This window comes from Heteronotia binoei, chromosome 3 (assembly GCF_032191835.1).
Source record: "Heteronotia binoei isolate CCM8104 ecotype False Entrance Well chromosome 3, APGP_CSIRO_Hbin_v1, whole genome shotgun sequence".
Classification (NCBI taxonomy): domain Eukaryota; kingdom Metazoa; phylum Chordata; class Lepidosauria; order Squamata; family Gekkonidae; genus Heteronotia; species Heteronotia binoei.
In genome coordinates, this window is record NC_083225.1 from 160,234,587 (window position 1) to 160,248,715 (window position 14,129).

Below are 14,129 nucleotides of genomic sequence, written 5' to 3' on the forward strand. Positions count from 1 at the left end.
ATAACTGTTGCAGAAATCTAGCAGGGTCATACCTTCTGTGAACAAAAAATGTGAAACAGACCACTTTCTCAAAATTTAATTTATATGACTGCAGCTAAGGTTTGGGAAGAGCAGGAATATATGGAGATTTGGGGTATGGAGCCTCGGGAAGGTGGGATTGGGGAAGAAAGGGACTTCAACAGGCCACAATGCCATAGAGTCTACCCTCTAAAGCAGCCATTTTCTCCAGGGGAACTGATCTCTGTCATCTGGAGATAAAATGCAATACTAGATCTCCAGGCCCTACCTGGAGGTTGGTAAGCCTAACTGCAGCAGGCTAGCTGACAGTGCTTTCCTGTAATGGGGGGGAAGAGCATGAGTGAGGGAAAGATTCCTTGAAAGAGTAGCTTATGGAGTATTTGTAACTGTAGGATCCATTCAGCCTTCTCCAACACAGTCTTCTCAACTGATCCATTCAGTCTTCTCACGTTGAGAAGGTCCCTCTTTAGCAGACATAGTAAAATTGATTGTGTTCATTTTTAAAAAGCCATTGGTTGTAATATTCTGAAATCAAGCAGATAAAGATTATGGGACATTTTCTCTCCCCCCCCCCCCCGGCCACCTTTTTAAAGGAAAGGCAGATATAGGAGAAATCAAATTTAAGTGAGCTATATTAGATCCATTTTGTTCTCCATATCTCATGTCAATGTAACACTGCATTATTAAACACACACATTCAATTATCCAAATGTCTTATGATTCCCCTCTCCCCACACTCATGTACTTTACTTTCCACTGGAAAAGCCAGTGGATGAATGCAAAAAGCATACATGGCTGAGCCTTACCTCTTGTAGAAACTTTTCACCCATTTGACTGAAATGGTGGCCAGAGGATTTAATGCCAGACACAACGAGTCCAGAACTGTAAATCCGAGGTTTCTGCAGGTCGGGTTTAAACTTGTCATAGAGCATGTTGGCTGGCTTAATCTCTCCATTATTTGAGTTATTTGATTCCTTTCCAACTGGCACACCACAGCCTGGAGGGCCATAGGGTAATCCAGGTGCGACAAATGAATGATCAAGCTGGCTGTTAGCTTGGGGGTTTCTTCTGATATAAGTGATTATTTTAGGTCTCACGTGTTTGGGCTTGGGGACATCTGGTTTTGCCTCAACATTTTCTTCTGTCTTTTCAATACAGTTTGTTTCCCCACCGCTTTTAGATGGATGGGGGTCCTTGGAATGTACAAGGATCGGCTTAGGGATGCTGCTATTGCAGGCAGTCTTATTAGGCACTTTTGGGGATAGACTTAACAACTGTGTACCATCAAAGGGAGGTAGGACTGTGTTGGGTGACAGCTTGTCAACATGAAACGCATAAAGGTTTTTCAAATTGCCACTGGATAGTGTGGGGTGATTATTAGCATTCACAGTTGCAACAGGGCGCAAAGGAGTTGGGACACATACCAAGGTATCTGTTCTTGCTGATACCTTACAGCTCTCCAGGGGGTCATCTGAAACATGTTTCTTAGCCATAAGTGTCTTCTTGCTTTGAACTGAAAAGCTTGTAGTTTCTAAATAATTGTCCTGGATGTTGGAATGTTCATCTAACACACTTTCTGTATCAAGCACTTTTGGTTGTTCTAGGAGATTAGAGGCAGGCCCAGCAAAGTGTTCACTGTTCTCTTTGATTAGCATCAGTTTACTCTCATTATCATTCAAATGTTTGCCGTCAGGTGGATTAATGCTATGTACAAAAGTCATATGCCTGCCAACTGCTTGAAAACAACTTGAATCAGTATCAAGCATGGTTTCATTTCTTGTTGGTGTCAGTTTGCTACTGGGTTTGTCATCATCAGTAAGACAGAATGCAGCTTCTGCTTCCTTTTTAGCTACATATTTCTCCCTAACTTGATTCACTGCCTCACCCTCACTATGGCTACTTCCTCTTCCTAAACTAGAATAGTTATTAACACTTAATCTGTCGCTCATGGAGTTAACCACCTCATTCAAGTGTGGATTATCATCTTGCGAGTTAAGTGATTTCACTTTGTGTACTTCAGACTCATAATCCTTTTTATTCTGCACCACAACATTATTTTCTTCCCTTTGACATCTAAGAAACTCAGCCATTATAACCCTGTCCATTTTTTGCTGACAAAAATTCTTAGGCTGTGAAGACAGAGGACTTTTCAACTCCCATTTTCCTCTCTTATCACCCTCATGATCTAATTGTGCTTCTGATTTGCTACAAATATCATTGGACTTAACAGTTAAATCTTGATCTACAGGAGAAGGATGTGATGTGCTTTGTTTGTTGAAATTTGGTACACTGTCCACACTCATTTGTGTTGCAGAGACGTTTATTTTCTTTGTTTCCGAGGTAGTTTTAGAATAACGCACAATATTTCCATCTGAGGCCATACCTAAAAAATGATCCACTGATGTTTTCTGAGACGTCTCAGTATCTCCAGTCAAATGATGTGAAGTGTCGATAGAATCCAGAGATGCAGAAAGCAAACGCTTACCTGATACACGGCCAACAAATTCTCTTCCAAAAGCTTCTGTTTTAGCTGTAAGTTTCCTTGACCTCCCCAAGGAAAGACGTTTTATCCCTTCAGGCTCAATCCTTCTAGGTATTCTGTCCTTTGAAACATGCTGAATGAGATCAGCATCGCTTTTTGAAAGAACCACTGAAAAGGTATCATTTGTATTAATCCTCAAATTGGACAAACTATGTCCCCGGCTAATAGGGACTATCTTTGATGTGTCCTTAACCCCATCGGCTCTATAATCCTTATGCAGTTCCCTGTTGGTGGTAGTGGGCAACCTTGTCTCTGACACACCAGTAGTATTCTGAAGTCTGTTCCACTCTGAATCGAGTTGTGTGTTGTTTTCTGGTTTGCCAATGTTCAAGCACTGAGTTTCTCCTGTCAAATCATTGGTCCCCCCCTTTCTTCCAGAGGTTTTAACTTCTGAGGTGATTCGATTGGCATTTGTGTCTCCTACCGTCATTGTGTTTTCATTGTTATTTTTCATCTCATTTCTATTATCCTGTATTAGATTGTAGCACGACTTGTTTGGAACCAATGGCGTACTCATTTTCAGATTTCAGATGACAGCAGTTGTGGATGGCAAAACTTTCTTTGACCACATTAGCTCTCCAAGTTTGCTTCTCTGAACAGTTCAAGTTACACGCTGATCAGCAGAGAATTCCTTGGCAAACCACTTGTTACTCTGGTAAGTCACATCCTTCTGCCGGTTCAGTCACTACTAGGATAGCTTGTGGATTCAGGACATCCAAACAAAATTAATAAATACAAAATATATCCATTAGAGTCCTTCTCAGTGCAAGACAGCCCATTGTACCTAAAGGAAAAGAAACATAGTATTACGCCACTTTCTGTATTGAGAATTATGTAGCTAGCACAATGTAGGGTCTATTGCCAGGGTGTCAAACATATGACCCATATGGTGGATCTGGCCCATGAGTAAATTCTTTCTCCTGCTTCCTTTTCCAGGGTTAATGCTGTTGCAGCCACACAATAGCTTGCTTCCCCCTCAGCTCTCTCAGTGGCTCTTTGCTTCCTTATTCCTGCCTCTTGCTTCCCTTCCCCCACTCACACACGCATAGAGCTCCATGGCTGCTTCGTGCAGGAGAGATACAAAGACAAGGCCCTCCCTCTCTTGCACACATGCACACACTCACAGCTTCTGCTTCCTTCTCTGGGACTGCTCCTCTTTTGAGGAGGGGGAGGAGAAAGTGGGAGAATAAAGTTGGAATTTCAAGGCAGCTTTAAGACCAACAACATTTTATTCCAGGTATGAGCTTTTGTGTGCAAGCACACTTTTTTGGACAAAGGAAGGGTGGATTCTTTTGACACGCACAATTTATGAGGAAATTATTTTGGTTTATTCTGAATTTTTTAAAAATATATTGGATTTCTCTGTCCCTATCTATTTTTTTTTATTTATTTATTTAAGATTTATATCCCGCCCTTCCCACAAGTGGCTCAGGGCGGCTTCCAATAGTAGATCCATCAAAATTACACATATAAAGGGATCCATATTTAAAACAGATAAAACAGATAAAACAGATAAAACCCTAGTTATTAATACACATAAATATTTCAGCTATATATAAAAGGAATCCAGCAAGTTACAGTAAAATTCTCAAGCTAAGTAAAGGCTAGCCGGAAGAGGGTCGTCTTACAGGCCCTGCGGAACTGAACAAGGTCCCGCAGGGCCCTCACCTCTTCCGGCAGCTGATTCCACCATGTAGGGGCCATAACAGAGAAAGCCCTTTCTCTGGTGGACTTCAACCGGGCTTCCTTCGGCCCAGGGATAGTAAGGAGATTTTGTGTTCCCGACCTCAGTACTCTCTGGGGAACGTGCGGGGAAAGACGGTCCTTCAGGTAGACAGGTCCCAAGCCATATAGGGCTTTAAAGGTGATAACCAGCACCTTGTACCGGACTCGGTATATTACTGGAAGCCAGTGCAGGGTCCGAAGACCCGGCTGAATGTGTTCCCACTTTGGGAGACCTAATAACAGCCGGGCCGCGGCATTCTGCACCAGCTGCAATTTCCGAGTTCGGGACAGGGGCAGCCCCATGTAGAGGGCATTACAGTAGTCTAACCTCGAGGTGACCGTGGCGTGGATCACTGTTGCTAGGTCGTCGCGCTCCAAAAAGGGGGCCAACTGCCTTGCCCGCCTAAGATGAAAAAACGCGGACTTGGCAGCGGCTGCTATCTGAGCCTCCATCTTTAGGGAAGGCTCCAACAGCACCCCCAAGCTCCTGACCCTGTCCGCCGCTATCAGCGGCGCACCGTCAAAGGCTGGTAGGGGGATTCCCCCTTCCGGACCACGGCGACCCAAGCAAAGGACCTCTGTCTTCGCAGGATTAAGCTTCAGCCCGCTCAGTCTGAGCCATTCAGCCACGGATTTTAATTATTTTCAAAAAGACTCTGATTAGTAATTAGAACACTTGGATTGGTCCTTATATCTAGGAGAGTGGAGTGATTTCAGAGGCTAAATGATAATAGCAGACATTGGTAATAAGACAGGAAAACTAGGTCTCCATTCAGTCTAGGATGATGCTTGCAATTCAGCAGTTTCTCTTCTAATCTCCCTTTGTAAGAGCACTGCTACTCATGTCAGCAACTGAATGTTGTTGTTTCTAATGTCAGACGTACATCCATTTATTCTTTCCATCCTACTAGACTGCAGCCTCCTGGATGGAATTGAGACGTAAGTTTCCTTTCTCATTACCAGTGCTGGTTATCTCCATGCCTACTACCCCTCACATATCAGACCTAATCCAATCAAGCCTACTATGGTCTTTCACCTGTTATTGTCATGCAACATCTGAAATCGCCTTTATAGTTTATATCTCCAGTAGCTCATGCACACATGGCCCAGCTTGACAAAGTGACATCAATGTTAGATTCAGCCTTCATAACAAATGAGTTTGACACTTCTGGTCTACTGAGTATATTCCTCAGGCACCATGGCTAGTTCTTCTAGAATTACAACTAATCACTGGGCCACAGAGATCAGTTCCCTGAAGAAAATGGCTGCTTCAGAGGTCAGATTCTATGGCATCACATCCCTCTCCTCCACAAACTCTGCCATCCCCAGGCATCACTTTCAAATCTCCAAGAACTTTCCATGCTGGAATTGGCAACCCTACCTACTTTTCAGCTACTAGCCATTGTAGTTTGTTCTTTTCTAAGTGGTACTGAAGGCACCAGGTTTCAGCCAGTTTTCTACTTATCCACTTATTGTGTGAATGCCAGGCCAAATTACTATGTATGCCTATGTGCAAATAATTCCACTGGGAAGTAGGCCTCAGTCCCTTGTCATACTTATGTGCAAATGCATTGGGAGACATGTCCCCATGTTACAATCCATTTGTCTGGATTATGAAGTTTATTGTAACCATATGGACTGGTAACCATCACATCGACCTTTGCTACAATATTATCACTCTGTTTTATACTTTGCCATTTCTGGTGTCTCTGCCTTCCCAATCCTGCTAGCTTCAGGGTTCTCAAGATCAAAGAAGCTAAGGTATTTCTATGATGCTCATAAACCCCTGGTCATGGTAGATCCCCCCAACTCTTCCATGCTGGTGTGAAAGTGACCCAAGTTCAAAGCATCTTGGGATGAGAACTAGAATTAGTTCCATATGTAGAATAACACTGATTTAATTAATTTTGAAAAAAAGAATAAAAGTTTATTCCAAAGCCTCAGGAGACTTTTCAGGAAGGCAAGGTAAGGCATGGCAAGGCATCTCTGTACAATGCCATGCACTTACAGAGAGAAAGAAATTAAAATTAATGTCCCAGACATGAAAAATTAGTTGATTGGCTTCATTAAACTAAAGCAGGTTTTATTCTTCAAAAGAATTAATAATTTCCTTCAGTGGAAATACAACTGCCAAATATTGTCATCTCAATAGTTGTATGTGATCTTTTTGTTGTTTCTTGTATTATTTATAATACAATCTGTAAAGGTTCTTTCTCACACTCTCCTTTTAAAAGCAAACCGGCAAAACATTTTTCAAGCATTTTGTTGGAAAAATGGGATAGGTCCATGAGGAAAGAACTACTTACTGTGTTATAGAGCTCTCAGCATTTCTTTGATTTAAAAGCATGGGATGATTTATGTACCTTCATAGATAGCACAAATGGCAATAACTGAACTGTAGTTTGTGTGCTTTGTTTAAACAGCATGTAGCCTGCAGGAATGGACTCCCCACTTTTAAAAGATGTGGAAATTTTAAAATAAAACGCTATAAAATGAAGAGAATAAAGCTAATGTTGAAAACATGTTCTGCTTGTATCCTTAGAGGGGACATCATGGCGGGGGGGAACAGCTGGCAAGTTATTTTCTAGCACTGGTAGTTTTCCTTTTCTGTGAAAAAGACAATTCATATACAGCCCAATCCTATGAATGTTTGCTTTGACTCGCTATTGAGCTCAATGAGACTTACAGCCAGGTAAGTGTGTTTAGACTTATGGGAGTACTTTTACTGAGAAGCTTTCACAAAAACTTTCACAAAAGTATTGTTCCTCACAGAATATCAAGAAATATAAGCTACCCTCCCCAATATTCATGAACCAAGAATTCGTGTTTCCTTTATTTTTCATATTTATTTAGAGCAATTTTAGCCTGCCTTTCTCCAAAACTGGAGTCAAAGTGAATTACAATGACAGTAAAGACCAAGACACAACTAAAAACCAGTAGCAACTAACAAAAGTATGTTACAGAGTCAGTGTGGTATAGAGGTTACAGTGTCTGACTACGATCTGTGTGACCCATTTGAATCCCTGCTCTGCCACTGAAGCATGCTTGTTGACCTCAAGCCAGCCATACTATCAGCCTAACCTATTTCACAGGTGTGTTGTGAGCATGAAATCTAAGGATGGAAGATCTAGAGTTGCCCAGCCGCCATTGGGGGCAGGAAATCCCCTGGTTTGGAGGCCCTCCCCCTGCTTCATGGTTATCAGAAAGTGGCAGTGAGGGAGCTGAATGTCTGCTGGACACTCCATTATACCCTATGGTGATTGGTCCCTATAGGATATAATGGAGAATTGATCTGTGGGTATCTGGGGCTCTAAGGGGGTTGTTTTTTGAGGCAGAGGCACCAAAATTTTAGCATAGCATCTGGTGCCTCTCCTCAACCCCCTCCCAAGTTTCAAAAAGATTGGAACAGCCAAGGGTTGGAACAGCCAACCTTTGGAGGGTGACCTGTATGGCATTGTACCCTTTTGAAGTCTAGTCTCTCCTCAATCTCCACCCTTCCCAGGTTCCACCCCCAGCTCTCCAGGGATTTCCCAGCTTGGAGCTGGCAACCCTAGCAGCAGCCACGGAAAGTTACGCTGCCAGAAGGAATAAGCAGAAGCCTTGGTCTGGGGAGCAGAGTTCTTGTATGACTTGCTGTTGTTATAATGGTGCAATAACTAATAATTCTTAACATTTATACTGCACTTTATTTCGCTCAGAGCAGTACACATACAGCACCTCAGAAACATGGATCCAAATGGCAAGGAAGAATCTCCCCCCCCCCACACCCCCCTTCAGCCAAGCCAGTTGACTAGAAAGGAGTTACTCATTAATGCTTATGGTGCCTTTACATGACTGTCTCAAAAAGCAAGGGTTTAACTCTAAGAGGAACTTCAGCTCTAGAGGCCTTCAATTCAGTCCATGTACACAGATATTTGAAATTCTCCAAATTTTCTAAACTCCAATTCCAAATTCACATTCTAATTTTTAAAATGAACGTTTGCCTCAAAAATGGTCAGCATCTTACACAGCTGTTTTGATTTTGGCAGGGTTGGAATATGATCTCTTATAAGCTGAACAACTCTCAACTATTAATTATTCTTGAATGTGATCTGTCAAATGCTTTCAGGTAGTAAACATTATTTAGTGTTATGAATAAAGTCCTTAAAACCACCATTGTATGTCACCTATTGAAAACTATAAAATATTAAGTTCCACTATGTGTGCTGTAGAACAGGGGTCCCCAACCCCCAGGCCGTGGACCAGTACCGGACTGTGGCCTGTTAGCAACCGAGCCCTGAGTTGTATAATTATTTTATTATATAGTACAATATAGTAATTATAATAATAAGACAACATTGGATTTATATCCTCCCCTCCACTCCGAATTTCAGAGTCTCAGAGTTTCAGAGCAGCTCACAATCTCCTTTCCCTTCCTCCCTCACAGAAGACACCCTGTGAGGTAGGTGCGGCTGAGAGAGCTCTCCCCAGAAGCTGCCCTTTCAAGCACAACTCTGCGAGAGCTATGCCTGACCCAAAGCCCTTCCAGAAGCTGCAAGTGGAGGAATGGGAAATCAAACCCAGTTCTCCCAGATAAGAGTCTGCACACTTAACTACTACATCAAACTAATAGAAATAAAGTGCACAATTCTATCATTCCAAAACCATTCCCCACCCCCACCCCAGTCCGTGGAAAAATTGTCTTCCACAAAACCGGCCCCTGGTGCCCAAAAGGTTGGAGATCACTGTTGTAGAGCATCCTCTATGAACTGAGTGTATATTCTAAAACAGGGGTGTTGAACTCATTTATTATGAGGGTCGTATCTGACATAAATGAGACCTTGTTGGGCCGGGCCATGTCGGGTTGGGCTGGGCCATGTGTGTACCTATTTAAGATTAGGTAGCAGAAATATAAACTTTATAAAGAATACAGACAAACACAATTAAATGTGTGTGTAAAACATTAGCACTTCTTGGTCTTAAAGGTGCTTTCTTTGTATTTGTCCCAGGGGATCCAGGGAACTGGGCAAACAAAGCTGTGGCTCCTTCAGCAGGGGGCAGGGGAGAGAGGAGTCTCAGCCAATAGAAGGGAGAGAGGCTTGGCTCAGTAGCTCTGCTGTGCGATTCAGAGAGCCTGTAAAAACAAGTTTTGACTCCCCCCTCCCAAGGGAGAAGCCTCAACCAATGGAGAAAACAGAGGTTTTGTTTTGTGGCTGCTGTGCAGTTGAGCAAGCCTGGCAAAGTAAGCTGTTATGCAGAAGGAAGCAAGAGTTAGGGAGATGGAAGCAGATGATAGCCAGTTTCTTGGGGGGCTGATAGGAGCCCTCCAGGAGCCTGATTCAGCCCCCAGGACACATGTTTGACACCCCTGTTCTAGAACCTTCCCCAGAATCTAGAGTGATAGATCTTTATGGCAGCTGTGCAGGGTTTTCCTGGCAGAGAAATGCCTTAACTCAGAAATGCATATAGTTTGCATGTAGAAACAGCACAATCCAATCCCTGATATTTCCAATGGAAATGATATCAAGTAGTGAGCCAGGCAAAAATGACAGAATATACAAGAGGAAACCAAATGAAAATTGATGGAGGAAAATGTGTCCTACTCAGACCAACTATTTTGTTTCATTAACTGAAATGACTTTCCTTGTTGGAAGATTCTGAAGTGCCAACATCAATTCAAACAGTAAAGATCAGTTCAAAAGACTAAAGGAGAGAATTAGATAATAAGGTCAGGTTATTTGACTCAAATCAAAACAATGATGAATACCAATTATGGTTTCATTTTCCATCTCTGTTTCAGATAACATTTCAGCAGTAACATCTCCAGGCAAAGTACCTTTAAAATGAAAATGGATCTCTGGTCAGAAAGTTCCAGGGAGATCTACAACTCCTACCTCTGCTTCACAAAATAACTTATGAATGGCAGTACATCCCCTTCCCCCACTATTTTCTTTCCTTTTTCTGAAAGCCCTCATAGACACGCCCCCTTTCCTGCTTCCCTTAGGGTTGCCAGCTACCTCCAGGATGGGAAATTCCTGAAGATTTGGGGGTGGAGCCTTGGGAGGGCAAGGTTTGGTGTTGGAAAGTGACCTTAGCAGGGTATAATCCATAGTCTCCATCTTCTAAAGCAGCCTTTTTCTCCAGGGGAATTTATCTCATTTAGCTGGAAACCAGTTGAAATCTCCATCCCCCTCCTGGAGGTTGGTAACCCTACTCCCAAATCCTTCTCTGGAGCTCTAACTACTACATCACACCAACTTTCATAAGGTGGCTGCTGCTGAATAGTAGCCAATAGGCAGGCCTAGTTGAGCCATTAAAGTCCAGTGGCATTAAGTCACCTGGAGGCTGCTGCCAGGCCTAGGTTTGCCAACCACCAGGTGAAGCCTGGAGATCTCCCAGAATTACGGTTGAACTCCAGAGATCAGTTCCTCTTGAGAAAACAGCAACTTTGGAGAGAGGACTTTATGTAGGGTTGCTGATCCCCTGTTTTGGAGACCCTCTCCCCACTTCAGGAAGCAGAGGCAGGTGAATGTCCACTAGGCACTCCATTATACCCTATGGTCCCCAAAGGGTATAATGGAGAATTGATCTGTGGGTAACTGGGGCTTTGGGGGGCTGTTTTTTTGAGGCAGAGGACCAAATGTTCATAAAAGGGAATGCATTTATATGTTTCTACAATATTTTCCTATCTTTGAAGTTCTGTTTGAAGGCCCTAAAGTGTTGCATTCTTTCCCATGAATGGCAAGCCTGTATTTGGTGGTGGAAAGTACCAATTTATGAAGCCCATAGCATTTTCAAGGCAAGAGATGCTCAGAGGTGGTTTGCCATTGCTTGCCTCTACATTGCAACCTTGGAGTTCCTTGCTCCTGGCTCCACCCACAAAATCCTCAGATATTTCCTGAGTCAGACCTAGCAATCCTAACTTTATAGCATTATAGGTCCTAATAGGTCCTAACTAGGAACAGCCCTGCTTAGCTTCTGAAATCTAACAAGATTGAACTAGGATGGGCCATCGAAGTCAGGGCAAGCCTTGTATTTTGATTTATGCAAATCATATTCCCCCCAATCTGATATCTGTAAAAGGAGAATGCCAGAAACTCTGTGTTCTGGCTATTTGCCTTCTCAGGCTGTGCCTTCTGCCATGAGAAGGAAGACTTTACACCATGCATTTCTGGGAGAATTTTTTCCCTAGTAATAATGGAATCTACTGTAAAATGAGATGAACTTGCATTTAGGCTTAATAACCTAAGCATGAATTTATGCCACAGGTAGTGTTTTTGAAACAAGTGAGTTTTTTATACCCATGAGCTGCCGTGAACACCAGATAGGTGATGTAAATATTTTAAAGAAAAATAAATAATGGTGCATTGCCATAGCAGAATGAAATTTGTAGTCAGGAAGTTACCAGTGCTGATTGGCATTTTATGAGCTCCTGAATTCTTGTAAAAATCTATCTAGGGTTTTAATTGCTTCCTCTGTAATACATACATATCTAATCATGTCTGAGCTTTCATCTTTTCCCCCCTTCCTATCTTACTTTGCAATGTTTTATTCCCAGCACAAATCAAGCAAAAGTCTTTTATCTTACCCTTGGGGAAAGTATCAAGCACTACCTTGGGGTAACATGTCTCTCCCGCTTGCATTCTATTTGTTAACTGGAGTCTACCATTCAGCTTTAGGTCTGAAACTTGGGGAGGGGATTTAACATGTATTTTCATAGGAAGCTGGTAGTTCTCGTCAGAGAGCTAATCTTACTGGTAAATTTTGCATGGCCAGAAAGTTAACAAACACATCTTATAAGCACATTCCATGAATTAGCATAAAATCTGTTTTGCAACATATCTGCTGAAGATAAAAATTCAGCATTTGATTAATTAAATGGCTCTATTCAAACTTTAAAAGTAGTAGAGATGCTTCAGAGAGAGAAAGAGAGAAGCCCTAGAGAGTTAACAACTTTAAGCTGTTCTATGTTATTTTAAAAAATCTTTTAAAAACATACAAATTGATGTGTTAATCTGTTTTAGAAATTTAAGAACAATATTCTACTGCTTCATGTATTTGAACATTAAAGCTGCTTTTGTCAGGTCATTAGAATATTTGCCCAGAGCTTTCAATGGCTCTCTGCTGTCACAGGCAGAGGTCTTGCTATCTAGGAAACTTGAATAAGAAATTCTGGGGATTGGACTTGGATCTATGTGCTCAGCGACCTATATCTTCTCTGGTGATTTGCCATACATATCTAATCTGGCTGTATCTTCCTGCATCCAAACATTTGTGACTCAAGCAGCAGGGTCTGATGATGTTCACATCAATCACTAATACTAATGTTAACACTTCTCACAACATTAGGAATAAGAGGTTGGATACTATCAGTTTTTCTGTAGGCTAAATAAGAAGGAGGAATTCATGCTATGCTGGGTATCATGGGACCTGGATGCACAAAAGGTTGCAATGAGGAAGAAGAACCAGTTAAGATTGAACAAAAAAGCTATTAGGACCCAACCCATGTTGCCTGTGCAACTGTGTATTCACAATCAGGTGTCTTTGGAGAAGTAGCACCGCTGGTGGGCCTCCTGATGGCACCTGGGATTTGGCCACTGTGTGACACTGAGTGTTGGACTGGATGAGCCACTGGCTTGATCCAACATCACTTCTTTTAAATAGCAATAAATATATGAGCTTACAAATGGCCCTGAGATTTCAACTGGCAGCCTTGAAGCCCTATGAGCTTGAAACCTGGCAGCTCTAGGGCCATATTGACCTTAATACTTGGCATTGTCAAGTTCTCCACTACTGCCAGCAGTCACCACTGAGTTTGGTAGCAATAGTCACAACCAATGTTCCCTCTAAGCTGAGTTTGTGTGAGCTAGCTCACAGTTTTTTAGCCTCCAGCTCACACATTTTTGTCTTAGCTCAGGAAAAATGGCCCCAGAGCAAGCTAACTTATGCAGTAGCACACAACTTTAATGCCAGCAGTTCACAAAGAATAATTTTTGCTCACAAGACTCCATAGTTTAGAGGGAGTACTGGTCACAACAGTGACTAATATGAAAGAGCTTATTTATACTGGAGAATCAGAAACATGCAATGGAGGTGCTGCTATGGTGACTATAACATACTGTCTTGTTATTGCAATTAATGGCATTTTGGGGAGCATACCTGCATTGGATTGTTGGCATAATGTGGCTATTCAACATTTAGTTGAACCTTTTTACCCTCACCTCTCCCAACAGCTCAAAGCTGCTCACAGCATATTTAAGACTAAGAAGTAAATACTGAACCAATTACAATCCCATCAAACATTAAAACATTTCAAATTTCCAGTGAATCAAATGAAAGTTATTCATTTGCAACATAATTCCTTTTCTGGATCAATTTTTATTAACAATACATTCTGGGTACACTATTACTTTACGCACCAATGAAATTTTTAATAATTAATCATTTCCCCCTAGCTCACTGTGTTAAATGGAGAATAAAACAATTATACCTTTCATACGCAAGTACAGCAATCTGTGGAAATGCCTTTGTACATATTCCATTGGTTTCTAACATTTAGAATATTTCTGAAGTAGCAAGGGAGAAACACTCAGTCCAAATTTGCAGAATGTCATGATGTTTCTGTTGCAAGAGTTTTTATAAGTATAAATCATGTTTTGGTCAAATAAACATATGGTTTTTAGAAAGCTTATACATGAATTATACAATACACTGCATCTAGGAAGAATATGTGATAACACCAGTGCTTTAAAAGTGCATTTCAGATAACCAAATTCAGTATCAGCTACACTCCTACACTGCTTATCCATCAGTTTTCTTACCACCTTTATTATTATTGCTTTCTTATACAATATAGATAAGGCGT

The 14,129-nt window shown here is 41.8% G+C and overlaps 1 protein-coding gene across 2 annotated transcripts in view; it reads right to left on the reverse strand.

Moving 5' to 3' along the window:
* Positions 1–14,129, reverse strand: part of MTUS2 (microtubule associated scaffold protein 2) — a 419,757-nt gene that overhangs the window by 280,491 nt on the left and 125,137 nt on the right. For both annotated transcript variants that reach the window (XM_060234733.1, XM_060234732.1), the window contains exon 2: positions 825–3,344. In XM_060234733.1, the coding sequence (XP_060090716.1) occupies positions 825–3,077 (2,253 nt within the window). In that variant the 5' untranslated portion in view covers positions 3,078–3,344. The remainder of the gene's footprint in view (positions 1–824; positions 3,345–14,129) is intronic.